A 26535-nucleotide genomic window follows, 5' to 3' on the forward strand; every position below is an offset into this window, starting at 1 on the left:
GGGAAGTTTCGACTGAGTGGCGACACCTGTTGTCTTTTTGTCTTGTTTGGAGCGACACTTCAAACATTCCTTTCTGCTCGTTCTCGGCCCCAAACACCCGTTTGCTCGAGTTTCCGTTCAAATTGTTTTTCGTGATCAGGAGTCTTTTTAAATGAGGACAGAGTCAACATCGCCAACTCAAGGAACTGGATGCCAAAACTGATGGGAGACAACAGATCAGCATCAACCGCTGCCACGGTGATGTCATCTTGTTTACTGATTTGTTGATGGCTGTAAATAAGACAAAAGCAGATACCAATGGTCAGCCAATAAACAGGCGCATCGCTACAAATGGTGTTTAAAGTGTACTGATTTACATTTTGGTGGTTTTGAATGGAAATCTGTCCATAATCCTGCCAGTGATGCAGAGGTGATCAGCACAGATGAGCCGAACGTTTTACTGTAAAATATAGTTCATGCGTCACGGTCTCTTTCTTTGTGTCTTATTTCCTCCGTTCTCCTTCCATCACTGCTCGCTGTCTGCTTCTCTCTGGAAACAAAAAAACATAACATACATCTCCATCCTCTTGTTTCTATAGCAACACAGCAGAGCGGAGAGGAGATGAGGAGCCGTAGCCTCCTCCAGCCCTTCTCCGTGATGAGAAGCACAACAGAAAGAGACAGAATAAGCCACAAAAAAAAAGAAAAGGAGAGGTTTGGGAATAAGACGTAAAAAAGAAGGAGGAGGACTGAAAGTGGAAAGGGTAGAGAGAGGCAATCAGTGCTCGCTCTTGTGCAGGAAGGAGTATCTATGGTAACCTCGGCTGGTTATCAGAAAATTGAAGTCTCCTCTGTTTGTCTCCGTTCTGCTCTCCCTCTGCCTATTCAGAAATGCATTTATCGTCTCCTTTAGCTCCCGGCTTCATATTCTCCTCTTAATGTTGCAGTTCATCTTGTTAGTGTGTCATGTGCGTGCAAAAAACCCACCGCAAACACTATTTGGCAGCTTTGAGACATGCAGACGGAGAGGCGGAGGGATGGACAGAGGCAGGGGCTGAGGTTTACTCTTCCGAGGAAATGAGACATCTTGCCCAGAACCAATATTTGCCGTGGACGTCGTCTGTAATGAAAATCCCGCACGGGTGCAGGCGCACAACAGGTATCCTGTGTGCGGGGAGGCGGGGTTACACCGAGAAGCCAGCTCACCCATCGGTCGTGGAGGGAGGTGTAAATAAAGGAATAGCATGTACGTTCTTCACCGAGGGTGGGGTTGGCGGAGCTGTTTGTTTGCTCTATAGAGAGAGATGGACGCAATTAAGGACGAGAACCACCTGTCTGCCCGAGCGGGCTGCAGAGGGACGCCAGGCGTCTGCTGCTGCTGCTCTCGTGTAGCTGCTCAGATGTGTTTGTGTTTACTGGAGCCGCAGACGTGCTGTTTATCTGTGTGGAAGCACACGCAGGGAAGGACGGGCCTTGTATACTTTTAAAGTCACTGTTAACAAATGTCTCTGGAACACTAAAAAAAGAGAGCGAGAGAGGCCCCACGTACATTAAGAGTGAAAACAGCTGCAAACGCCACAAAGCTACACATGTTCAGCTCAGTTCAGTCCGTTTTATTTAGACTGTGCCTGTTCACAGCAGCGCTCGTCCTTAGGTGCTTTAAAGACTTCAACTGGAGACAGAACCCAAATGAACAGGCGGGAAGATCCTGTACTGGAACCAAAGCAGGAAAGAGAATAGGGGAGCCAGACGACGACACGCAGTAGTGCTTTGTAAAAGAACGAGGGGCGGAGTGAAAGCGCTCAGAGCATCATGGGAGGTCTCACAGTGGCCTGGGCGTATGGTTCAAATTCACCTGAAAATCAAAGGATGACAAAAAAGGCCTAAAGATGACTACAGGGAGGTTGATGACATCCGGAAAAGGCTTCTTTGTCACAAGTTGTTACGAGCACACTGATACCAAAACATGTGTTATTGTAATCAGATAAGAGCAGATTTTCCTGGGATTTCATCAGAAACATTATCTGAGGGGCAGATGTGGCGCTCGCAGAGGCCTGAACTGAAACGTGTAGAAGATTTAGTCTTCCAGTGAGCGCTGAAATTAAATGAATATAAATAATGCTTCTACTGCCCACCAACGTTGTCTGTTTATGTGGCGTTTCTCAGTTATGGTTGAATAGTTTAACTGCTGCATTATTTGTGCTTTAAAAGAAGAAAAGGTGGCTCGAGTTAAGCTTCCCGTATCTGCCCGCCTGCACTTTTATGTTATTAATACAATAAACAGGAAAAAAAGGAGGGGGTGTCCTTAACTTTAGCCCATCTCAGTCAGGTGGGCAGTTACATGTGTGCTACTATATTTACATTGTTACTACTAATACATAGACCTGGTTACTGCATTATTAAACCTACGTCTGACGGAGCAGATCAGCTGTGGTTCTTTCCCAGTTTCATTCTCAGTCAGCAACACGCCAAATAAAGCAGGTCAGCTACGACACTTTAGTCACTTCTCTCTTTAGATACCAAACTTCATGACGTTTTTGCAAACCCGGTGTTTTGCAATCAAGTCACCGCAAGAAAGCCAAAATGCAAGTTGTAATGTGTTATCTGTGTTTAACCACTGGCATAAAAACTCAATCTGTACAGTTTCACAGATTACAGAAATGGCTTTCAGAGCGGGACGCCCTGTATGTGTGGCGAAGTTGCTCCCGGTGAAACTTTTCACACTCGCTCTGCCGCCCTGAGAGAAAATGTTGCCTCTCCACTCTGTGTTTTCCAAATTTTCTGAAGGAAAATGGCCTCAGAAAAATGAAAAGCAAAATAAGGATGATAATTCCAGCAGAGCAATGCAGAGAAAGCCACTACAGATGACGTCCACTCGGGCCATTCGTGTGGATATACAGTTAATCTTGCCATCGACAATAATTGGTCGAAAATCACGCAGTGACGCCGGCGTCTGGGAAATCAGCTGATGATTCATTTGCTGCTGTTTCTGCAGTGCTGGCCGACACTCGTCTTATTATAGAGTGGCATTAAACATTTCTCTTCAAGCTCCTCCTGCGGGTTAGAAGATATACAGGCTCGGTTTCCTTGTGGCTTTCTCTCAGCCTCGTTATTTTTATCTGCTTGGCTCCCCCCGCCTCCCTTTCTCTGAAGACTCTTCTGTTCCTGAGTCCGGAAACTTGTGGTCATTTGTCAGCGTTTCTGTAATCGTTTTGAGACTAGCAAACGGGTTGTGGCGTGTTACTCGTGTGCACTGCGATGACACTGCGATCAGAGCTCTGCCATCGCACCAAAGGGCCTTTTCCTGCATGCGCGTTGAGTTAAAGCTCCGCCGTCGTGTCTTTCTGGCTGATGTTTGTGTATTTGCGTGATTAATGGCTTTTGCTAAATTGATTTTCCACTTTGCTCTTGCATTCGGTGAATGTTTACTTGGAACTAAATCAAATGTCACCACAGCTGATAAAGATTACTCTGTGTACTGTTTTCACAGCATTTACCACTCGGCTGTATTTGGAGGTTTTGTTTGGCCTCGTGTTTACCCAGGGCAGGTTAGCCTGGGATATGTTTCTTTTTGTCTTTCCAGCTGACTGCCAGTAAAAAATAAATGCCTTTTTCTCCTCCTGCTTTGTTTAAATATACAATATGTACTGTAAATGTTAGACAGTGGCAGACTAATATCCTCTTGCTCTTTCCCTCTCTCCTCCCCAGCCCACCGGTTACATGGAGACATCATTGCCCTACAGCTCCATAGAGGACCTGCAGCTCCTCTCTTGGGACAATGCCCCAAAGTACTGCGTCCAGCTCAGCTTCCCTGGTGGCACCGTCCTGCTGCAGGTAATTCATTATCATTACTACGACTATTTTTACCTCCGCCAGGGAGGTTATGTTTTTGGTAGCATGTGCGAGCTGTGAGCAGGGTCGTGTTAACCATCCGTCACACCGAGGGCTTCGAGGTCGGCCGAACGATTTATTGGTCAAAAAGTGAGAAAAAGACTTATTTGGAAACAAGGTTGATGTTGTCAGCATGTAGATATACACTTCATATTTCTAACTAAACATTTAACCAGACTTAACAACAAGTTACCGACCTGCATGTCTTAAAAACGTACAGAGTGTATATTAAAATAGGTTTCAAACAGCAAAAGCACCGCAAACTTTATAAATACTTTAAAAACAAAGACAACAGAATGAAAATGTAGAAAACTGTTCTCACAAATGTTAATGCTGTCCAGAGAGGTTAGTGGATGTTTTCAGTGTTGCACTGATTGTTGCTCTAATAATTTTAACCTCTTGTGTTCAGCACAATTAGTAAATTACTAAGAGCAAAGTCCTCCATGCAGCTGAAGTCTTATGAAAACGTAACTCTTTGTCTCCTTCGGAGCGTATCTGTAACTAGACAGTTTCTGAAACTAGATCAAAACATTGTGGCTTGATTTGCACATTCCAGGAACGCACGGTCAAAACACACTTTCCACATCTGGTTACGCCAGTTTGTCAAATCTGATCTGCCCTATCTTACTACAGATCCTTATTTAAAGGTTAAGTTTAAACTTGATCACAGTTGTACATCAATACAATGCTTACTTCACTAAATGACTACAAAAAGCCCCAAACGCAATGAGAGAAAATGACTATAAAGCGACACAGGTGACTCCAGACCAGCTACAGTGGAACAAACCTGGGAGCCGACACCTCTGTGGGCAGCAGCCACATTTAGAGGTGGCTTATGTGGCGTCCAGTGGATAATTGGATCAAGACTCTCTGCTCTGTGCTCTGGTCACTGTTGTTGTTACACAACAGAACGGTAAAAAATGTCATCAGGTCATTGATCCTTCTTCTTATTAGGCAGCCATGCTTAAAGCTGGAATAGCATCACTCTGTTTGTGCCCGTCACATTGATTTTCATTTATTTAGTTTCATTATTAGCAAGTATTTCTATGAACAGCTGTAATGTGACAAAAGGTTAAATAATTGCAGATAGTTGTGTAAATGCTGTTTTGTTTGTAGCATTGTTAAATGAGTATTTTTACGGTTTTACGCAGTCCTGAATTTGCCTCAATCTTTAACTTATTAAAGCTTGTCTGTCTGCTTTGGCTTGGGACAACACAAGGTCCTGTCTTTGGCCTGTTGCTCCATGTACCTGCTGAACTCTGAGAAAATTTCATTTCAGCATTAACCAGAGCCGCTCAGGGGGCACATTTAGTACCGTTACCCATTAGCCCAATTACCTTGGATACACAGCTCGGCCTATGATTGGTGCTGGGGGTCAACAGTGAATGTCAGCCTCTTCAGCTGTGTTTGCTTGTGCCTGCTGGCCTTCTTTGGACCACCGCCCGATGCTCTCACTTTGAAGCTTTGCTGGTCGTGGAACGCTGGGAAACCTGGAATAAATCTTCAGCTATGTAAAGAACACTGACGTGCATTTAGTGTTTAGTGGATGAAGGTCAAGTTGATGACTAGAAACCCCAACCTGACGCTATATTGTAGGTTAAGCTGAAGCAGGCAGGTACTCATGAGCACCAAAGGCTGTAATTGTACTGTACTTTACTATATTTAAGTACTCTAGTACTTGACTTGCCCCAACATATGCTTTTAATACAAAATCAACAAACTGAAAGCCTAGCTGTTTCACTGGACAGAAACTGTTCCTTTAACTGCTGTTTAGCATCTCTTTGTGGTCATGTTGCGCTGCATGCAGTGTTTCTGTGCGTGATCTTTTTGATTTCTGGTTGTGTGTGCGGTTGTATGTTTAGACACGTACTGTACCAGGAACAACCACAAAGGCAGTTTGTGCAGCACACAGCATGATAGCGCTGCACAAATGAACAAAGTAGTTTGAAGTAATAATGTCGTAACAGTCGCTCATGGCTTGGGTCGGCACATTGTGTAAGTCGAATATCTAAAAAAGGTTTGAACTCCTTCTAAACGCGTAGAAATGAATCCAACACCGGAGCTCATCCGCGTTCACGTTAAGCTGCTGCAAGCACGGCGGCGGTGGGAATGACCCGCCAGCAACGATGCAACGTTATTACGATTTTCAACGTTCATAAGTGTTGCCATAAGACAGAGTCAATATATCAATCTGTGATATCAGACTGCGATGGAATGGGGTTGGGTTGGAAATAACATGCAATCTGTTTCTGATAATACAGCAATTAATGACAACATATCTGTTCTTGTCACCATACACAGAAATTCATGATAACAAACATTCAGAGACATTTCTGTCGCTGCGGGTCAACGGCGGCGCTGTTAGTGAATAAAAGCAGCCGGCAGCTGGTTCAGAAGAGTCCCTTTGAGTTGTGCTCAGACTCATTCAGACTGGTCACAACATCTAATTTATAAATTAGGCGACGATTCTTTGTGTCGTATTTGTTGGAGGTTTGTCAGTTGAGCTGGTTTAATGTGAGTTTGTGCGATGTGTCACGATGGGGGTGCACGAGATGAGAGTATTTTAATTTATTTAATAAAACATCCATATTTGGTGTCCCTCCGCTGAGACGATATCACCAAGCAAAATATTTGCGATTTGAAACCACGGCTCTGTTTCTAAAGACACGAGTGGAACGGTCTCACTGTGGACGCCATCAACTTTATCAGGAAGTCCGACACGTCCAGTTATTACATTTTTATTTTAGTTAAAAGACTTTAAATTAGACTAGATTACTAAGATTACAATTACTTTGATTACTTAGAGATTTCTTGGCAGATGCACAGAGTGGTTGTTATTATTAACTCTGCATCTGACAGTTGCAGCACTGCGCAAGTTTTTGATATTGTTTTAGCAGCTCTCTGACCATCAGGTTTGCTTTTATGGGTGCATTAAATCTGTTTCTCTTCTTCACAGCTCAGGAGTCTTTAATAAAACTGTAGATCTGGTCATTTAATGCTGGCTAAAAGGTGAACTTGTGACTTTTTGCACAGCAGCAAAAGTTTGTCTCAGGATATACTCGAAATCATTTGACATTTTGTCTGTGTGTGTGTGTGTGTGTGTGTGTGTGTGTTGCTGCAGGCTGCAAACAGCTACTTGAGGGACCAGTGGTTTCACTCCCTGCAGTGGAAGGTAAGGTCACTGTTTTTTCTTTCTTTAACTATGAATTCAATCTTTTCTTCAGCCTCATTAAAGCTGCAGCCTTCACCCTGTCCTCCACTTTGTAAAGATTACCACACACGGTGACATTTACTGCAGAATTATCATCTCAAAACATCAGAAATGGATGTTTATTATTGCACACCTTCCCCCAACCCCACACAGCATTTTATAGCACTTCACAGACCTTTATGAGGACCAGACCTCTAAACCTGTCAGGTCTGAATCCATGCTGTGCTCACAGGGCTAAATAAAGCTGTACAAGGAAGTATGCCTTAGTACTTGCAATGACTTCTGCACTGTACAAATGTTTCAGGTTAGTGTGTGACACACACGTTTCCTGGGACACCTTTAAAATAAAAATCCAACACAAACACGGAGGAAACTGTGACAAAGGAGGACCAACGAGACAAAAACCACTTTTATATTATTTCCTAATGATTTGTGTCTGCTTTGCTTATCATCGTCATACGTTTATTTGGCTTTTTTTTTTTGTCTCTTTGTAGCTGTTCTGTCTCTTTGCGGTCTGTGTCTTTCCACAGTTGTTTTCTTTCTGTGTATTTTTTGTGTGTGGGCTTAGTTTTTTTCTTTCTTTGCATATCTTTGCGGTTCCTTTTGTCTAAAGGTGGATTTACGGTCTTGGATTTGTATCCATTTGCATAGGTATTTGCCTACGGACAGCCTCGCGCACCTTCGCCTACATGTAGTAGCTGTTTGTTGTCACCAACAGTGGCACAAACAACCATCTGTGGGTTGGTGTTGCTTGTGCTTTAGTGGGTCAATAAGTTGCAGAAGAGCGAAGTTCAAATGTAGAAAAAGCTGAAGTGAAACTGAACATTAAAAACGATAAAAAGCATTCGCTGCTCTGTTGTCTGTGCTTCTCATGCTGCAGTGTAGTAAACTCAGCTGTCACTCAGCTACATCATCGAGCTATGTGGCTGTTTTTTCTTTGTTGGAGCATTGTACACAAGCAGTTTTCCTGGGCCCTCCAAAGGCAAATACCTGTGCAAACAGACACAAACGCAGCACCCTGATGTGTTATGTGCAGTCCTGCGGCCTTTGGGCCGGTGCTCAGCTGTTCATCGCATCGTTTCTCCTGCAGAAAAAGATCTACAAGTATCGCAAGGTCCTAAACAACCCGAGTCGCTGGGATGTGGCGCTAAAGGAGATCAGAGCGCTGGTGGACATGGCTCTGACCTCACCGCTGCAGGATGAATCCATCCACCAAGCTCCACTGCACATCATCTCCACCCTGCTGGCTGAGGTAGCACACTCACTCGTGTTGCGTGACATTGCTGTGATGATGTCGTTTCCCTTTAGGTGGAGAGTTTCCATCGTTAGACGTATTGTTAACTCCGTACTCATAATTAGTTCTTCCTTATTTTTGATTTTTTCCTTTGCAGAACTCAAACCTCAGTCCTCAGGATCATGAAAACATCATCGTGGTAAGTTTGCTGTCACTGTGCACTAAACTGATGTTTAACAAGTTTATTAATCATTAACAAGCTTCAGTCCGCCCTTTTGTTGCTTTGCTCGTTAAACTGAAGAATATAGATTGTCCCCGTGTCTCTCTTTATGCTACATTTTTTTTATTTGTGTGTTTTCGACCGTGGCGGTCGATACCCACGCGGTGGTAACTGGGCAGAGCAGGGGGAGCTTGATGCTTAGGGAAATTGCAGTGTTTGTGTAGCTCACCTGTGGCCTGTTTTCACACAGCTCCTTCACCTGACAGCATCAGGCACATTCTGCTGGCTCTGGACTGTGCAAATAAGAGATATGATATGGAAATAGTCACCTGTATGTGTGCGTTTGTGTGTGTACATGTGTGTTTGTGCAGGCCATCGCTCCTCTTCTGGAAAACAACCACCCTCCACCTGATCTGTGCGAGTTCTTCTGTAAGGTGAGCTCTTGTGCATCGGATGCTGAACACGTTTCTTCTGTCGTAAATATTGCAAATAATTAAAAGCGCTTCCTTGTTGACGCCCGTCGATCTTGTGTGTTGCAGCACTGTCGGGAGCGACCGCGGTCGAGCGTTGTGATCGAAGTGTTCACTCCTGTGGTTCAGAGAATCCTCAAACACAACATGGTGAGATCGGCTGAGTCCGGTACCGCTTTTCTGCACGGCGCCATTTTTATCTTCTTCTTATTTTACAATTCTTAAAGTAATTTTTTAGGAAGCAGAAGATTTTGCAAGACCAGTAATTCCCAGCAACGATAGATCTGCTGTAAAAATCTTTACTGGTTCCACGTAGCCCACCTCTCCTTTTGATGACTGTTTATTGCAGGCAGTTTTGTGTTTTTGGCTGCAAATGCCACATTCCTGTGGCGTCTTAACCCTGGGAGCTTTCTGTTAGCTGTTTGGTGCTGTGTTGTAATTTAACGTGGTATCACCCACCAGATCATTTGTGACCCATCTAAGGTTAGGGTTGGACTGTGTTTTGACGTCATGCTAAATTGGTAAATATTGAGAAATCCCTCAGAGACCGTTAGCTTTCAAATTAAGGGTTTCTGCAGAAGCATTTCCATGCAGGCAGAAATATATTTCAGACTTTGTAAATGTTAAAAGGTTAAAGTACTTTGTTCTCTGTGGTTTTCACTGCTTCCACTGGAAAAATCTGATCTCAGTGGATGACGACGCGCATTTTGCTGAATGAGAGCGTTTAAATCCGTCTGCTGTCTTCAGTTCTGTGAGAATTTAAAACACATGAATGAATAAATTGCCATGTAAAGTTCCCACAAGTGTCCATAAAGTCCTGTACAAGCCCTTGGTTCATGAGCAGTAATACAACTTACAACTTAAGTAATAGATAGAAATGGTGATTAAGTAGAAAGAGCACGAGAGCTGTAATCAGTGAGTCTCATCTGTTAGTGGCTCTCATAGAGAAACCTGAATTCTAGTTGTCTTTAATAAACGCGTATGCAGTAGCTAATGAGAATAAGAAAACATTTTATTTCTGCATATCCTTTATTCATCATTCAATTTTGTATTTTGGATGATATATTCCTAACTCTGCTTTTGGCTGTTGCTGACAGGATTTCGGGAAGTGCCCTCGTCTGCGTCTCTTCACTCAGGAGTACATCCTGGCTCTTAATGAGCTCAACGGTGGAATGGAGGTGGTCAAGAAGTTTATTCACAGGTGAGCATGTGCTGCTATAAATCTGTAATCCGTGACTCAATAACTTCAGACTACAGCCTCTATTTAAAGATGCAGTGAGGTGGGATTTAATTGCTCTGGAGGCCACAGCTGTAGCTCGCGGTCAGGATGGCAGGATGTTTAAAAAGGGGGGAAAACGTTTTTGGGGCATTGCCTTCAATACTGGGTAAACATGCTGCGCAGACCAAAGCCAGACCAGTCTACTGGAAACCAGAAATAAGGCCACGGCGAGCCTGAGGAGAGGCCGTGTGTTCAGCTGAGCTTTATTGAGATGAAAGTTTTAAGAAAAAGAGAAAAATGTTGCCAAACCATCAGATTGTAATTATTTATTATTATTTATTTTATCAATAATATAACATCCAGTTTGATGACACTGTATGTAGAGTGTGTGTGAGGTGTGTGTTTCTTGTCCACTTGTCCTCGTGGTAGGAACTGGGCACCAACGTATATCCTCACTCTACAAGCTCTTTGAAATCTCATAATAGACAATATAATAACACATAAGTAGCACATTTGTTTTTTATTTGAATGATTCACAATCCAAAAGGAAGTGAATATAATTTGAAGCCAAAGGCTGTTGGGTAAAATGCAGCACACTGCAGATATTTCCCGTACGCAAGGAGGAACTGAATCTGTGTGAAAACCAAAGAGCGGTAGGCCAGCAGTTCAAAGTAACAGGCCAGCATGACCTTTCTCCTCACTGCGTGGGACAAGCCACTCACTTTTACCAACCTCTACACTTCCTGGAACTGCCGACTGGTATTTTGAGCCAAATCGGTAGCATTTCTGAGCTAACACCGTCATTGTCTTGTCCTTATCATCTCCAGCGTGGCAGATGTAGCCCGCTACACTCATAGTAGAATCACTAGCATTCCTAGCTATCCTTTCCAGGTCACTAGTGACTGGCATTCCTAAAGAATTCAAGTATACAGTGTTTTGTTTAAGTGCAGGTGAAGCTGTACCCCCAGAAAGCTGGTACACAGTTACCATGTAGTCCTCTAGCATCAGCTTAGAGGACGGGTATCGTTAGACTCACACTGGATTTAGATAAGTTGCAAGTTGTCCTCTGACCTGCACGTTTGTTTTGCAGCATGCACGGGCCCACAGGCCAGTGCCCTCACCCACGTGTCCTGCCAAACCTGGTGGCAGTGTGTCTGGCTGCCATTTATTCCTGTTATGAGGAGTTCATCAACAGGTCAGTCACGCCCATATCCACACGCAAACAGTATCTGCGTCTTCTTCTGCTTCTTGTCTTTTCCCTGAACCGCACTCATTTGATAAACGCTTACTCGTCTTACCACCTTCACATTCGTCCTTCTCTTCTTTCCATCTCTCACTCAGCCTGTACACTTGTTGTTCCATCATCTCAGAGTTTTCATTTTGCACTCTTTATACTAGAGAAAGCTCACTCCACAGCATTCATCGAGAGTATTTACACCATTGCTTCTAAGGCTCCTTTTTGCTGCTGTTCCGGCAGAAGGGTTATTCTGTTGTTTGCCTTCACGTTGTCATTGATTAGACAAACACATGACTGGTAGTTTCCCACATCTTGTAGGACTAATATGAAGGAAACGATACAAACACCAATTTGCAGATGTTACCAGGAAAGCAGACGGTAACTGTTTCGATCATCAGACCACATTATGCCATTTATAGCCCTAAACTAATCTGCAATGTTCCAGAGTGCCACAGAAATACATGAGCAATTATATACAAAAGAATAAATGGAAAGTAATTAAATACATAAGCTGATTGTGTTTATTAAGAAGAATAACCTGAGGTTTGTTGGGTTCTTGCAGGACTATTCACAGTTTCCAGTTTTGCTTCTTATTAAATGCAGCTCATTGCTTGTGGATGCTGTGGCATCAGCCATTGGTGTGTGGATTTAACATTCAACATCAGCATTTTGGTTTTTATTTATTTTAGAACTATTTTTTGAAATGTGTCTTTCTGGTGTTTCCCATCTGGACTCTTTGGTGACTTCACAGGCCCTCTCAGCTCATTATCACCATCCCTTTAGCGCTGTTCACCCCAGAGAGGAGCCACTTTTTCCAAAGCACTAACCCACGAAGGAGCTGTCACTCCAGGAAACATCGCTTCTGCCTCCAGCTACACCTCACCTGCGTCTCTCATCCTTGCTTACGCTTTTTCATGCACGCTCTCCAGCATGACCGATGTTTTCCTCTCTTGCTCGTTGCAGTCGGGACAACTCCCCCAGCCTGAAGGAAATCCGAAATGGCTGTCAACAGCAGAACGACCGCAAACCCCCGATGCCGCTACGCCTGCTGCGGCCCGAACCCCCAACGCCACCTCCTGCCACCATCCTACCGCTCTCTACCACCCCCAGTCCTCCTCAGCCACCTCCCCCAGCCCCCACTAACCCCGTGGCTCCAACCATCCCCATCTCCTCTCCGACGTCCTCCCTGCCGCTCTCTCCTCCTCCCTCCGTCGTCAACTCCAGCGAGATCCTGGTGGAGCTAGAGCGGAACAACAATTCGGCAAACACCAAGCGGAAGGGCGGGCCGACGAGGGGCGACAGCGAACCCAACCTTATCGACTGTCTGCTGGTCAGCCCGGCCGTCAACACGCTCTCCATCCAGCTGCCGGCGCAGGCTGACCGAGTGCTGGGCTGCTTCGCTCTCATCCTCAAGATGCTGTGAGTTAATGCGTCAGTGCTGTAGCACGCCAGAACCATTTTTCTCCGGGTTGACAGGGTGACACTGACTCTGTGTTCTTGCTTTGTGACTGTTGCTGTAGGTCAGACTATGACGACTGGAGACCTGCTCTGGCCAGCCTGCTGCAGCCCATCCCCTTCCCTAAAGAGTGAGTGTTCATCATAGATAATGTAGCATATGTTGCACGCTGCAAATATAATAGGATATGCAAATAAAAAACCCCAGATAAATCCACCATGATGTCACCCAATGGTTTGAGCAGGCTCCATTCATAAACACACAGACACATATTAGCTGAGTGGGGCTAAATGACAGACTAATAAAAAGGAATTTAACTTCTTTTATGTGTGGAATTAGCGATGGTAAGACAGCGTAGACAGTGACTGACTACACTTCCACATTTCAGGAGATTAAAGCAACTTTAGTATCCAGTTTGATGAAAACACCCACCATCACTTTGCCTTCAGACACCAAACCTTTTCGTACCAGAGCATTCATTTTTCCTCTGTTTTCACATATTCACATTCACTCACTCATCCAGTCGTTCATCTTAATCTGAATGACCAAGAAAAAAAGGACAGAACTCGGATTTGGAGAAAAATCTCCAAAAAACTTCTTTTTCTTATTAAAAATGTGTCGAACTATCAAAAAGTATTGTATGAGTTAGAATGCTGGATAATATAATTTATGTTATTAATGATGAAAGACCAAAAAGCACTTTGTGTTCATGGAGGCCACTGAACCTGCGGTTCTTTAAGGTGCCACGGATAAATACAACAAAATAAAATGATACGACCGAGACAAAAACTGTGGGATTTTGTAAATATAATAATAAAAGTGAATTCACTGTGTAATTGTGTAACTTTATTAGCAGCGTCCTCCTGAAACGACATTCAGAGTAACATCCTATGGTAACACATAAATATTTCTTTCAAAATAAGACACACAGCTACAACAGGGGAAAGACCCAGGCAAACCGAGTTAACGATAAACACGCTGAAAACCATAAATTTCACACCGGAGCCTCAACTCTCGCGGCCCGGTACCAAACAACTCACAGACCGGGTTGGGGACCGCTGCACTACACAGAGCACTGGGGACTGCTCCAAACAGCAGAGAATTTGGGGTTCCTGCTGTGGGAACGTCAATTAAAACCAAACGCGTGCCTCTGGGGCTGAACAGTGAAGCTGTGCGGAAGCCCAACAAAAACTGCAGTTCCTGTTGCGGCCACTTGAGCCTGGTTCCAAAAACAAGCCAGTCCCCACAGACTCGCTGTCGCTGTCTCTCAGGGTGTGCACATATTTCTGATGAGGACCCGTGGGGGTGTCACTGCTGACGTGGTGAGGTACATTACCGTGCTTCCCAAAGGATCGCAGACTAGGGTGGGGGGCGGATTCCTACCCCCAGCGAGCCCGCTGTTGTTAGGCATAAGTAGCCCAGAGCTGTCTTTGTAATTGGCTGCCTGATCCCGAGCTTCATTAATGGCAACTAGACAACAACTTGTTGTTTCGTTAACTGGGGAACCCACCTGCGCCACTGTTACCTGGCTGATGTCTTCAGGCGTCATTAGGAAAAGCAACAATATTCCCCAGAACCCTTTAGCTTTGGACAGAGTGAGTCATCTCGTACAAAGTGAGAAGCATATGCATGCAGAGGACTAATTAACACATGACAAGTTGTTATTCACACGTTAATGATTCCATAATTATCATCCCATACTACATGAATAATGCCACGAACAAAGAGGGTTTTTTAAAGCTATATAAAGTATTTTTAAATAATACTTTTTAAATGATATTTGAACTGCTTCACTGTGGGATCTTCTTGCTTTGTTTTCAGTCGTGCTCCCACCATTTCAAAACGTCTGGAAACACCACGGTCTGCCAGCCAAAGCTTCTGTGATAGGCAAACGAAGCAACAGAAGCTGTTTGGTTAACCAGTGACGCTTCTTTCCACTCGACATTTTTCAGTGACCAGCATCGAAATTCTTTACTGCTAGCCAAAACATGTTTTGTGAGGTCACAGCGACCTTTATCTTTGACCACCAAGATCTAATCGTTCATCCTTGAGCCAAGTGAATGTTTGTGGCAGTCTGGCAGTCACAGACATGACTTAGATGAGAACGAAACATTCTCTGTGAAATCTGATGAATAAGGTGGAAACGGGATGTTTTATGCTGTAAAAACTGACAAATATGTAAACACACGAGCTTTCGGTGCATTCCATGTTATTGTGCACCAGCTAATTATAGTCATGGCTACAAGAAAAGACTGTCAGTTGTAAGGATTTATGTATCAGGACATCAGATGCACTTGATTAACGCTCCATTAAAGCAGAGGTATCGGCAGTTTGCAGTTCTGGAGCAGTCAGGTGTGTGTTAACACAACGCCAAGGAGGGACGACATCAGCGCTCATCTTAGAGGAGCAACAGTTGCTGTGCATCAATCTCAGAAAGGTTGTAAGGCCGTTTCCAAACAATCTGTAATCCATTGTTGTACAGTGAGAAAGATTCATGACAAAAAATTCAAGGCAATCTTCAAAGGTTAAGATAAAAGGTTAAAATCCAGTTAATTGGATAAGTAGGGCTTCTTTGGAAGGCTTGCAGGAGAACGCCTCTTCTCTCTGAAGAACATGGCAGCACAGCTCAGGCTTGCAAAGCTACATTGCAGAAAATGATTACATTACTACATTACTAAAGCATTTGAATTAGATTTTGTTTAATACATGCTGGCACAGTGTAACATGTCAGGTTTTCTTGGATGCACTTTCCTAATTTTAAGACCCGTTAAGGATTAGATCATTTATTAAGTGTCGATATGTAAAAATCTTCCAATAGAAAGTTTGTGCTTTCTTTTTACTGTGCTTGTATATTTACAGTGACGCACTGATGAGCACCAACATGGTTTTTCCTAGAAAAATGGCCCTCCGTGTCTTCCCTGTACTTTCCACCCATGGTTGCATTGTTATGACAACAGTGGGGGGCACGTTCAGTAGCTATGATCCATCTTTTACAGATGGTCTCTGGTTGTCATTGGCTCCTCACAAGAATCTGATCCACTCTGCAGATCAGAGCCTGTGGCATATTTATATATATATTATATATATTCTTCCCACTCCCACTTCCCACTCCCTTTCAACGTGTAAATTAATCAGAACGGGGTTTTTTTGTATGTAATTTGTATAGTATTTTTTTCTCTCTTATTTTCTTTTCTAAATGTACTTGTATATTGTTCACATGTTGAAATAAATTACCAATTACCAATAGAGGAAACGAGTGCGAAGTACACACAGAGTCAAGTAATTCATTCATGACTTTCTGTGCAGTTGTGCATTGTAACAAAAATGCACAGTTGTCACAGAATCCCTGGATTCATCTCCCAGCTCACCAGGGTGTCTCGGCACGCCATTCGGGAATCGCTGATAACAAACAGTTCATAGTTCAACAGTTCATAGAAGTCATGCGTACACGTGCTGGGAAAGTCATAATGAGCTCTGCACTCCCTCTGCATGTGGACCGTATACACAAAGTAACACCATGCCTCTGTGTCAGCAGCTTTACATCACCGTTAGAGAAAGCGCAGACGTGATGTCGGCTTCCAGAAAGGCACGGATGTGCCATAAAGATCAGCTCTGAGTCACGCTGCATGTAAAAATGCGTTCCTGTATTTAAGGCTGTAACACCTCACATATCTCTGTCTTCTCTGCAGGGCTCTTGCACATGCCAAATTCACAAAGTAAGTAACCGAGACGTGCTTCTGATAAATGAGGTGAACTCGAGCTTTCAAACAAACTGACCTTTGTGTCTTGATATTTCTGTCTCTAAACAGGGAGCTGAAATATGTCATTCAGAGGTTTGCAGAGGACCCTCGGCAGGAGGTGTGTGTGTGTGTGTGTGTGTGTGTGTGTGTGTGTGTGTTCAGGTTGATCTCTGCTTTAAGCCTAAGAAAGGAGAGTCACCCTGTATGTGTGCTTTCCAGGTCCACTCCTGCCTGCTCAGCGTGCGTTCAGGGAAAGATGGCTGGTTCCAGCTCTACAGTCCAGGAGGCGTGGCCTGTGATGACGACGGAGAGCTCTTTGCCAGTATGGTGAGTGTATGAACACACATGCGCACACGTAAGCATCGACACAGTCATGCTGAACTGTAACGTGACCCACCTCCTGCTCTTCCTTCTATCCTCCAGGTTCATATCCTGATGGGCTCCTGCTATAAGACCAAGAAGTTCCTCCTCTCTCTGGCTGAAAATAAGCTGGGCCCCTGCATGCTGCTGGCCCTCCGTGGAAACCAAACCATGGTGGAGGTGGATGATTTTCAATCTTTCTACCTTATAACCATGAATTATGTCCTGCTCTCCTAAATATATACACATTTTGCAGTTGTGTGTCTTTTTGTGGATTCTTTGGGTCACTGTGGGGTGTTTCTACACTGCTCCGTGGTTGTTTTTATTCTAACCTTTTTGGTCTTATCGCATCACATCTCTGTAATTTATCACTTTCTGGTTGTACGTTTTCACATTTTGGTCATCCTGCTCATGTCTCTGTCTCTTGGTGGACACTTGTGACCACATTTCTGAGGCCATTTTTTTATCTCTTTGTTTTTGTTTGTGGTCATTTAGTGTCACCGCAGTAGTTTGTGTACAGATTTTATTTTAGTCTTTATCACTTTATAGATTTTCTGCATCACATTTGGTTTGTTGCTCCTCAGCCTCACTTTCCGGTCGTTTCCTCACTCTAGTAACTTTTTTTTTGGCCATATCTGTCTCACTTTTAAGTCACTTTACCTCTTTATGTGAATGTTTCCAGTCTTGTTTTAATCATTTCTTCTTTTAAAATTAGTATTTATTGCTATATTGTCTTGTTTTTGTTCATTTCTCCACATCTCTCTTTCTGATCATTTCATTATTTTGGACATTTTGACTCTTTGCGGTTGTTTTGCATGGCATTTTGGTCATTTTATTCTCACCTTAGTCTCTGTTTAGTCCACCCATGTGCAGTTTGGGAGTTTATTATTACTATCTGGCATGGCTGTAGCTCAGGAGGTAGTTTAGGTCATTGACTAATTGGTGGTTCGATCACTGGCTGCTCCAGTCTGCATGCCAAAGTATCCTCGGACAACATGCTGGACGCCAAGCTGCTCTAAAAGGATTAATTGGAGGGTGAATGTGAGTCTTGGACATAGAAAAAAGTACTTGTGTGAATTTGTGAATGAGTCAGGTTGAGGAGATTAAGAGTAGAAAATCCATTTACCAACACTGGGCTGCACTACGTGTTGGTTTCATCGCATGTTCTGGTGTTTCAGTATATCAGCAGCTTTAACTTGTGCATGACATGTTTCCAGATCCTGTGTCTGATGCTGGAGTACAACATCATTGAAAATAAAGACACCCAGCTGCAGATCATCTCCACCCTGGAGAGCACCCAGGTGGGGCTCCGCATGTACGAGCAGCTCTGCGACCGACAGAGAGAGCTCAAAGAGCTGGTGAGTTCCACCTCTCACTCTCATTATTTAGTAGGAGCGCCGAGGCCTGCAGCCGGCGCGCTGCTGCCGGCGCTGCTGCCGCCGGCGCGCTGCAGCCGGCGCACGGAAAAATAAAGTCACCAGCTTCTCATTACTGCAAATTCATGTGTCGTCAGTAACGCATGTGACCTGGCTGTAGATAATTGTCAGTCTGCAATTCTAACACACTGGTGATGGTTGTTGACAGTCTGAGAGGTCATGCACACATTAGGGACAAAAGGAAGACATAAGGTGCATTTACACGCATCCACAAGTCAAATATTATGTGTATGAACACGTTTGGATATAAAATCCTGCCGTTTACTCTAAAAATCTTTGGAGGTTGTAGTTTTTTTCTTCCTTCAGAGCAGCAGCAGAGACGGGTGTTAGGAGAACCTGATGATAATAATAATGATAGCTAGAATCTGCAGAAAATACATGCATGTGAAACTGCCAGTGTGCAGTGTGTATGGTTGTCACACACTTTTGAAATTCACAGTAAAGTTTAGACTCTTGTACTCTTCTCCAATTATAAAAGTTTGTGTTTTTTAGTATATATTTGATATGAATGTCACTACATTTCCTGAGACGATTTGCACAACACACATTTTATATTTAAAAATCTGAAAAAGACGGCATGTTATGGAAGCAAAGCAGTCTAAATCTGTAAAATTAACAACTTTATATAAAAAAGCGTCTGCTTGTTACTGCTGCCATAGTTCAGTTAAAATAAGCGATAAAACAACACATTTATCTAATATTTGCTTAACATACGTCATTTACGCTGATATGTAGACTCCATTTATTTGCAATTCAAATAAACATGTCTATATTCCATAACTTATCTCGCCTCCTATTTAAAAGGCCTTCCCAGTAACCAGCTGTTTTCTTTATCACACCAATACAGCGGTACACCGTTATCTCTCAGTAAACTCGAAATGCAGTGTTACATAATTGAATAAAATGGATGTAAAGAGAGTTTGTGAGTGAAGGAGAGAGAATAGAGCTAAAACAAAATGTCGTTTAAGATTAAAACCTAATAATCTGTCTCCCAATTGATGACGCAGAACTGAATTTCATCAGCAGGTCATTACTGTGCAGGCCAAAATCTTGCCCCAGAAACACCACGTTTATGTTACGTAGGAGAATAAGTTTTTATTAGTGGTTCTAACTGAAGCAGGATGGGAAGCATTTTTAAAGCATCTTATTACTGAAATTAAACACGAGGTGATCATAGAGGCCTCAGTGGGAAACGCCTGCAGCTGCTCACACGTGCCATCTACTGTTAGCAACGATTCCTGCAAGGCCTCAAGCTCAGACGCCATCTTTCTTTCTATTTTCTCCTCAGCAAAGAAAAGGAGGCCCTACCCGGCTGACTCTGCCCTCCAAGTCCACGGTGAGATCGCACTGCTGACACAGACACTGTCTTGGAAAAGAAGCAAAACTCTTGATTTGACTCTTACAATAACCTGTCATCACCTCTCTAGGATGCGGACCTGGCCCGCCTGCTCAGTTCAGGTTCTTTTGGGAACTTGGAGAACCTGAGCCTGGCTTTCACCAATGTCACCAGTGCCTGTGCTGAGCAGCTCATCAAGCTGCCTTCACTCAAACAGCTCAACCTCTGGTCCACACAGGTAAACGGACCCAACACAAACAGCTGCACAAGGAAATCATGACTGTCTATGAGTCTACAGATGCCTAACAGCTGCCCTTTCCTTGCTTTGTTCCATGCTTCAGTTTGGGGATGCAGGACTGAGGTTGTTATCCGAGCATCTGGCCTGCCTTCAGGTTCTGAACCTGTGCGAGACTCCCGTCACTGATGCTGGTCTCCTGGCGCTCAGTTGTAAGACATCTTGCATAGGAAGCATTTTTATGACACAGTGAATGTCCTTGATAGTGTGTGTGTGTGTGTCAACTCTAAGTGCAAATGTCTGCCTGTTTCAGCCATGAAGAGTCTGTGCAGCCTGAACATGAACAGCACCAAGCTCACAGCAGACACATACGAGGACCTCAAGGTAATTCAGTCAGTGTTAAAGGTTCTTTAAAGGTTCCTGCTCTTCTGTTTCTGTGTGGCACCTAATGCTAAATGAATGGAAAAAAGCATGCCTCGGGACCTTTATCACTTTGAAGAGAGGTCTTATATCTGATGTCTACACAGATACATTTTGAATGGACTGATAGATGCATATATATTTTTTGTATTAATACAGTGAAAATAAATGGTTTTGACAAAGCCTCCAACACCTGACTCCATGATGGCTAAAACTGTGCTTTACTGACAGCTAAAGTCAAGTTGATCATTTAACATTAAGCTGCACAATCCCTCGAGGCGGTCGAGGCAGTATCGTCACATGATAAAACTGAATCTGAGGAATATTTTGATTTTGATTCTTGGCTGAGCTTTTTAACCAGCTGCTTAAAGCTCTGCTTTTCCACTATGTAACTGCACCAGAAATTTCCATCCACTGTTTATTCTTCCTCTCACATGGAGTGCAGCTAGCGAGCACTAACAATGCTCGGAGGGGTCATTTGTTTACTTTTGGGCAGCACATCAGCAGCTGCTAGCATCTCCTCCTTGTGTGCCTTCATAGCCTGGCTGTACTCAGCAGTGTTTTTGTCACCAGTGGTGAAACGAGTTGTTTTCATCTTTAGTAGGAACAGTTTTCTTGCCAGTGATTGTGATGCCTTGAAGGGTGTTTAGGTAGCTTAGTGTTTACGTGGCTCTCGCTCTTAGACATGTCTGGGCTTGCGTTGTTGTTGTGCATGCTAAGGAGCTTAAACACAGCTTTGTCGATGTTGCTGGCTCACCTTTATCACTGGGACTAATGCTAAAATATTGACAAACAGTAGTTGTTAAAATAGTTGGTGTACTACTTCCTGTTTCCGTGTTTCACAGCTCTCTGAGCTCAGCTGCACTTATCGGCATTAAAGACTGCTCTCTGCTGGTGTTTTTCATGCAACACATCAGTGCATCTGCATCAGTTGTTTGGTGCTTTAGTTAGTTATTGTATACCCTCCACTGAATCTTTAAGCACAGTTATGGATGAAATCCCTCCCTGAGCCTGGTTCAGCTGGAGGTTTCTTCCTGTTAAAAGGGAGTTTTTCCTTCCCACTGTTGTCAAGTGCTTGCTCATAGGAGGGTCATTTGATTGTTGGGGTTTTTTCTTTATTATTGGGCCTTTATCTTACAATTTAAAGCGCCTGTTTGAATTTGTTGCTGTTTAAATAAAACTGATCTCAACTGAAGTGTATATTGTTTGTGTTCCTCTCCAGGCCAAACTGCCTAACCTGAAGGATGTTGATGTTCGGTACACTGAAGCCTGGTGATCGGCCAAGCTTTCAGCCGCCCCTTTACATGCCGAGACACAAGCACGATCACACACTGCACACAAACTCACACACACATTACATCGACGCCATCATTACACCAGGAACCCTATCATCACCCGGCCTGAGGATCACCCCGTCTGATTAGACGCTTGCTATGAGGAGGAGCCGTCACCAGTTTCATCACCGATCCCACAAAGTCACCGGGAAGGAACTTTGTGAAACTCATCGCTCCTCTTACCTCGAAGGCCCTTGTTGTTTTTTTGTTTTTTTTACAAACGACATCAGAGAACGAGAGGACCCGATGTACTGAAATACTGGAACCCTGCTCTCTCTGTCCTTACCCTTTGCCCCGTCCTTTCATATGTAGTCTCTCAGTTTTCATAATCACTCTTTTTTTTCCCCTCTCTGCGTGTGCACCTCATAATGAAATCCCGAATCGAGGAAGGCTCCACCTCCCCGGAGCCTCTCCCTGGCGTTTGCCCCTCATGGAACGAAGGCTGGACGCAGCAGCTCGCCTTCCAGTTCGTCTTTGATCCGATCCACGATGTAGCTCTCCCGACGGACGCGGTCAACTGTTATCGAGTCCTCGCTCTCTCTTTGCTGTCAGTTTTCAGGATCAAATTCCGGCCTTTTCCAATCTTTCACTGGGAAAATGAGGTGCTACCTCAGAGAAAAGAAGACTGTGCCTACTCCTCATGTACAACTCGCGAAAAGGAGAAAAAGAAAACAAAAACGGTTTTTATCAACTTGAATTAACATATTTTTCCAGACATCTGTGCTTTCATATATTGTGTCTTTCTATAGAAAACATAAGGAGATGCCCACCTCCCTCCCCATCACCTCCCCAACGATGACATTTTGGGAGCTCTGCAGGAATGTCAAGGGTGATGGCAATATTTGGTCCTTTTTAAATTGCCTTCAGTGTGCGTGCTGAAGCTCTCCTGTTTCTATTTAATAGGACAGTTGTGTAGCAGTAGCTGGGTGGTCTGGGACTGACTGATATTTATAAGTTGTCTTTAAAACCTCTGACACATTGTCTTTCCTGGATTTCGTTGGGAGGTATCAAAGTACACAGCTTTTTGGTTTTTTTGCATCGCATTATCCAAGAAGCCCTCGCAGATCGCCGCCGCACATGGACGTCCGTGCACCAAAGCCGCGGTGGCAAACTTCAGAGTGGACTTCTGAAATCGGACCTGTTTAAACCAGACCCATCACCAGCTGAGAGTTGTATATTTTCATATCCCCCTTTGCTCTCGTTTTTGGTCCCCGCCGTGCAGGTGCTTTGGGATGCTTTTGAAGCAAAGAACTCGCCAAACGTCTTTACTCTGCTTTGTTTTTTTGAGGCAAACCTGAGCGTGGTGTCGCCCCCCTGACGCCGTTTGCCTCTCCGACCCCCTTTTCTGAGCGGAGGAGTCGCAGTGCCTCTAGCGGATGAGTCACTTGTCTTTTTACCTGTCCCACGACCTGTTTTGAATCACTCTGCTGTATTTATATTACGCCATATCACGTGGATGACATTTTTAGGCTAATTCTTATCAGAGGATGGGACAAAATTCTTGTACATATTCGATCACAATAAGGGACGAGTAATCGGGGAGGGTGGGGCACCTTCTATTTGCCTGTGTACATTCCCTCAAAGTGTTGCCTGTTTGTTGTGGCAGCGTTTCATACGATGTGGTAACTGCCCTGACACACTGCAAGTCTGTCAGAGTCTATTCTCGTCCCCGTGTGCGCGTGGTTTGGGCGGATTTGTCTTGGAAACTCAAGGCAAGCGCAACTGCATCCATCCATTTTATTTATTCTTGTCGACCTGGGCAACGCTCCAGATGCTTGTTGAATCAGAGGACAGGACGCCGTCCGCTACGAAGCGCTTTGTTTCCTATTTATTGGGTGCCACGACAGGTTTCTGTTTGGCCTGTAGGTGCGGTTTGTGTACGGCCATCTTCGGGTCTAGCTTTAGGACATCGTGCTCTTTTTTCATATCCTGTATGATGTACATATGAGTGTATATAGTCGTCTTCTTCCTTTCTCTCTTTGAACCCTTCTTCATCTCCTTTCTGTTTTTCTCTCAGCCTCCTTTTCTTCGGCAGGCTGTTGTTGCCTTCATCTTAATGTGTGTGGTTGTTTTTTTTTTGTTTTTCTTCTTTTCACACAAAGTGCTCTGTAATCTAAAAAAAAACTGTTTTCAATGCGTGTTATATTTTATGTTTCTCTCATTCGATCACTTTAATCAAACATTTGTTTCCGGTGTTTTTGTTGTTTAAGGTTTTTTGCACGTAAATGTTGCCGCGTCATCGGATATGTTTTTTTCGTTATTTTGTAATTTTGTTTTGTAAAAATACCATAAAGGGTTTGATCACTATCTCACCAGGTTGAGGACTGAAATGGAGAGATCCCATCCGGCTGTTTTGTGATTGGTCGTAGCCAGGATCTACCCATGAGCCTGCTGTTTGAGGCAGTTAAAGCTTTATTCATGTTGATTTTCTAAAACAGCCAATGACACTTGGCGCCTTTGGACTGAAGCCGAGATTTAATCATTTAAACGATGGCCATTTTTTATATCACGAATCGTATCGTATGTGGATCACGCTGACTGTGATCATATTAAATAAAGTTGGTGATTCCACACATCAGCGACCCGATGATTCAGTCTGATTTTACTGCAGTTGTTTTTATCCCCGATGGTTTTGAAGGATGAACGGTTTGACTCTATTTTAAGAGTGACATGAAGAATCCTGATACCAATATCACGTTTATCTGGTTGACGTGAAGCCACAGCCATCGGCTGGTTAGCTCAGCGTATCAGGAGAAATGGTTACCTTGACTTTATCGAAAGGTAAAATAGTCCTTCCAATACAGAGTTTCAGATAATGAGGTATGTGCGAGTAATCCACGAGTTTCTTTTTTCTGGTCTAGGGTCTTTATGATGTCATGCTGGAGGAGGGAGGAGCTAAAACAGACTAGAAGGGTTTTCTCGCACTGCTTCCAAGGCACACAAAGGACGGGGGAAGAAGTCTAAATGGATCAGAACTCCAGCTACGCTATTTTAAACATCCTTGTTGCCACAAGCACATTTGTCTACAATGTGCTTGTGGCCTTTATGGGGGTTGTTACAGGGTGTACGACTAATGCTATTAAAATAAGATAAAGCAGAAAAACAAACATCACCCGGTGGTCTCCAGATTGTGATGCAGCTTTTAGGCTACAAGCAACCTGCAACACAACACTGAGCTTCAGCGCAGCGTAGGATCTTTTTCCTCCAGAGACTGTACTAGTAGGGAAACTGGCTGAGGTAACGAGCTTGGCTGTAGCTTCACCCTTAATCCCAGAGGTAATTCATCAAACTTAGCGTGAAAGCAGATGAGCCCATTTCCCATAGTGGGCTGTTTTGGGCCACGTTGACTTGTCCAAACTGTGAGCCTGGGGTCCAGCATGTTGAGATTATTATTATGTTTCTCTCTCTCTTTTTTTTTTAAGTGTTACTATAGAACATGTCCTGGTTGAAAAGTACCGTCTCTCCTGTTCGGCCATGTCTCCTGTTTCCTGTGGAGCTCACTGAGCTTTCCTCCCCGTTCATCTGTCACCTTTTTTTAAATAAAAAAAACATTTTTTTGTAAAGTTTCTACCACACCTGCGTCATGTACAGCTGTGCTCGAGTCTTAACCATTGTTATGGAAGGAACAGGGTCAGACAAATCTGACAGACTGAAAAAAATGCAACTACTTCAACTTTATTTCCCATTCCTTGTAGTAAAATCATTTTGTTGGCAGCTGGAAAAGGGGCGCCCATCATGTTTCTCTCTCTTTTTCAGTCTTTCGGTCGCAATGATCTGCTTCTCCTGCCGAGTTATTATTATTGCTGCTGCTGCTGCTCTGTGGCTGTTGTAATAAAAATACAAAAGATCTTCAACAGGAAAATAACAACTATGATGTGAAATAATTTCAATCAAAAATAAATTGTCTGTGAATATGTTATCAACCGGGTGTGTTTTTTCTTTTCTTCATGTTATTATATCAGTGTAATGGGGGAAAAACGTGAAGCTTTAGCTGTTAGTGAGAAAACAGAAGAAACAGAAATGGTTTTGCAGGTGGAGGACACGTTTCCCTCATCTTTTTGGACAGTTTCTTCTCATTTAGCTGGAGTCAGAGTCACTGCTGCTTGCATGAGATGATACCTGGACCCCACAGAGGTTTGCCAGAAGCCCATTTATTCTTCTCTGGTATAGGTCTTCAGCCTTTTTCTCAGCGCTTGCAGCCTTTGTTTGGTAGCATCTAGAGCCTGTGTTATGGACAGCTTGCTGTACCTCATTTTGACACCCTTCTACAACTCGCATCAACATCTTTCCAGACTTTGTCTTCCTCTGCTTGCATCCTTGATCTTATACCCAAGTGGTTGTAGAGCAGTAGTGGTTTCAGTGATGCTGGTAGTGGAGATGGAGCACAGGGCAGTGTTGCAAACATCTCCTGTGTTGAGACGAGCTGGGGACTCGTTCTCTGTCTCGAGTCCAGCCACACTCTTCATGCTCAGTAGATGCATCTGTCATTGGTTTAGCTGCACTGCTCTTGTCTACTAGGGTTGGCTCATTACTTCCATATTGCTCCATACTGTACTTCAGCCTATGAATCTCCAGATAAGCTGGAGATCCATAGGCTGAAGTATATTCCTTTATGGAATATGTTTTGTTAAAAATTGTGAGCAAACTTACAGGTAATTATTTCCCCAGTGTTTGATGGAGGACTTGCTCTTTTGTTCGAGGTCTCTCTACGCTCCTCACTTCAAGCGTTTGGCCTACTTCTGTCCCTGCAGCCTACT

General features: G+C 43.7%; 1 protein-coding gene across 1 annotated transcript in view; it reads left to right on the top strand.

The window, feature by feature from the left end:
- Positions 1–25697, top strand: part of cmip (c-Maf inducing protein) — a 43043-nt gene extending 17346 nt beyond the window's left edge. The window contains exons 2-21 of the mRNA XM_084936536.1: positions 3688–3813; positions 6992–7042; positions 8172–8333; positions 8473–8514; positions 8907–8969; positions 9075–9155; positions 10103–10206; positions 11315–11419; positions 12425–12880; positions 12982–13047; positions 16607–16633; positions 16727–16775; positions 16877–16984; positions 17081–17197; positions 18235–18375; positions 19742–19789; positions 19881–20027; positions 20131–20236; positions 20338–20408; positions 21667–25697. Of these exons, the coding sequence (XP_084792662.1) occupies positions 3688–3813; positions 6992–7042; positions 8172–8333; positions 8473–8514; positions 8907–8969; positions 9075–9155; positions 10103–10206; positions 11315–11419; positions 12425–12880; positions 12982–13047; positions 16607–16633; positions 16727–16775; positions 16877–16984; positions 17081–17197; positions 18235–18375; positions 19742–19789; positions 19881–20027; positions 20131–20236; positions 20338–20408; positions 21667–21720 (2124 nt within the window). The 3' untranslated portion in view covers positions 21721–25697. The remainder of the gene's footprint in view (positions 1–3687; positions 3814–6991; positions 7043–8171; positions 8334–8472; positions 8515–8906; positions 8970–9074; positions 9156–10102; positions 10207–11314; positions 11420–12424; positions 12881–12981; positions 13048–16606; positions 16634–16726; positions 16776–16876; positions 16985–17080; positions 17198–18234; positions 18376–19741; positions 19790–19880; positions 20028–20130; positions 20237–20337; positions 20409–21666) is intronic.
- Positions 25698–26535: the final 838 nt, after the last annotated feature.

This window comes from Perissodus microlepis, chromosome 7 (genome assembly GCF_051167445.1).
Source record: "Perissodus microlepis isolate ML-2025 ecotype Zambia chromosome 7, ASM5116744v1, whole genome shotgun sequence".
NCBI classification, from domain to species: Eukaryota; Metazoa; Chordata; class Actinopteri; order Cichliformes; family Cichlidae; genus Perissodus; species Perissodus microlepis.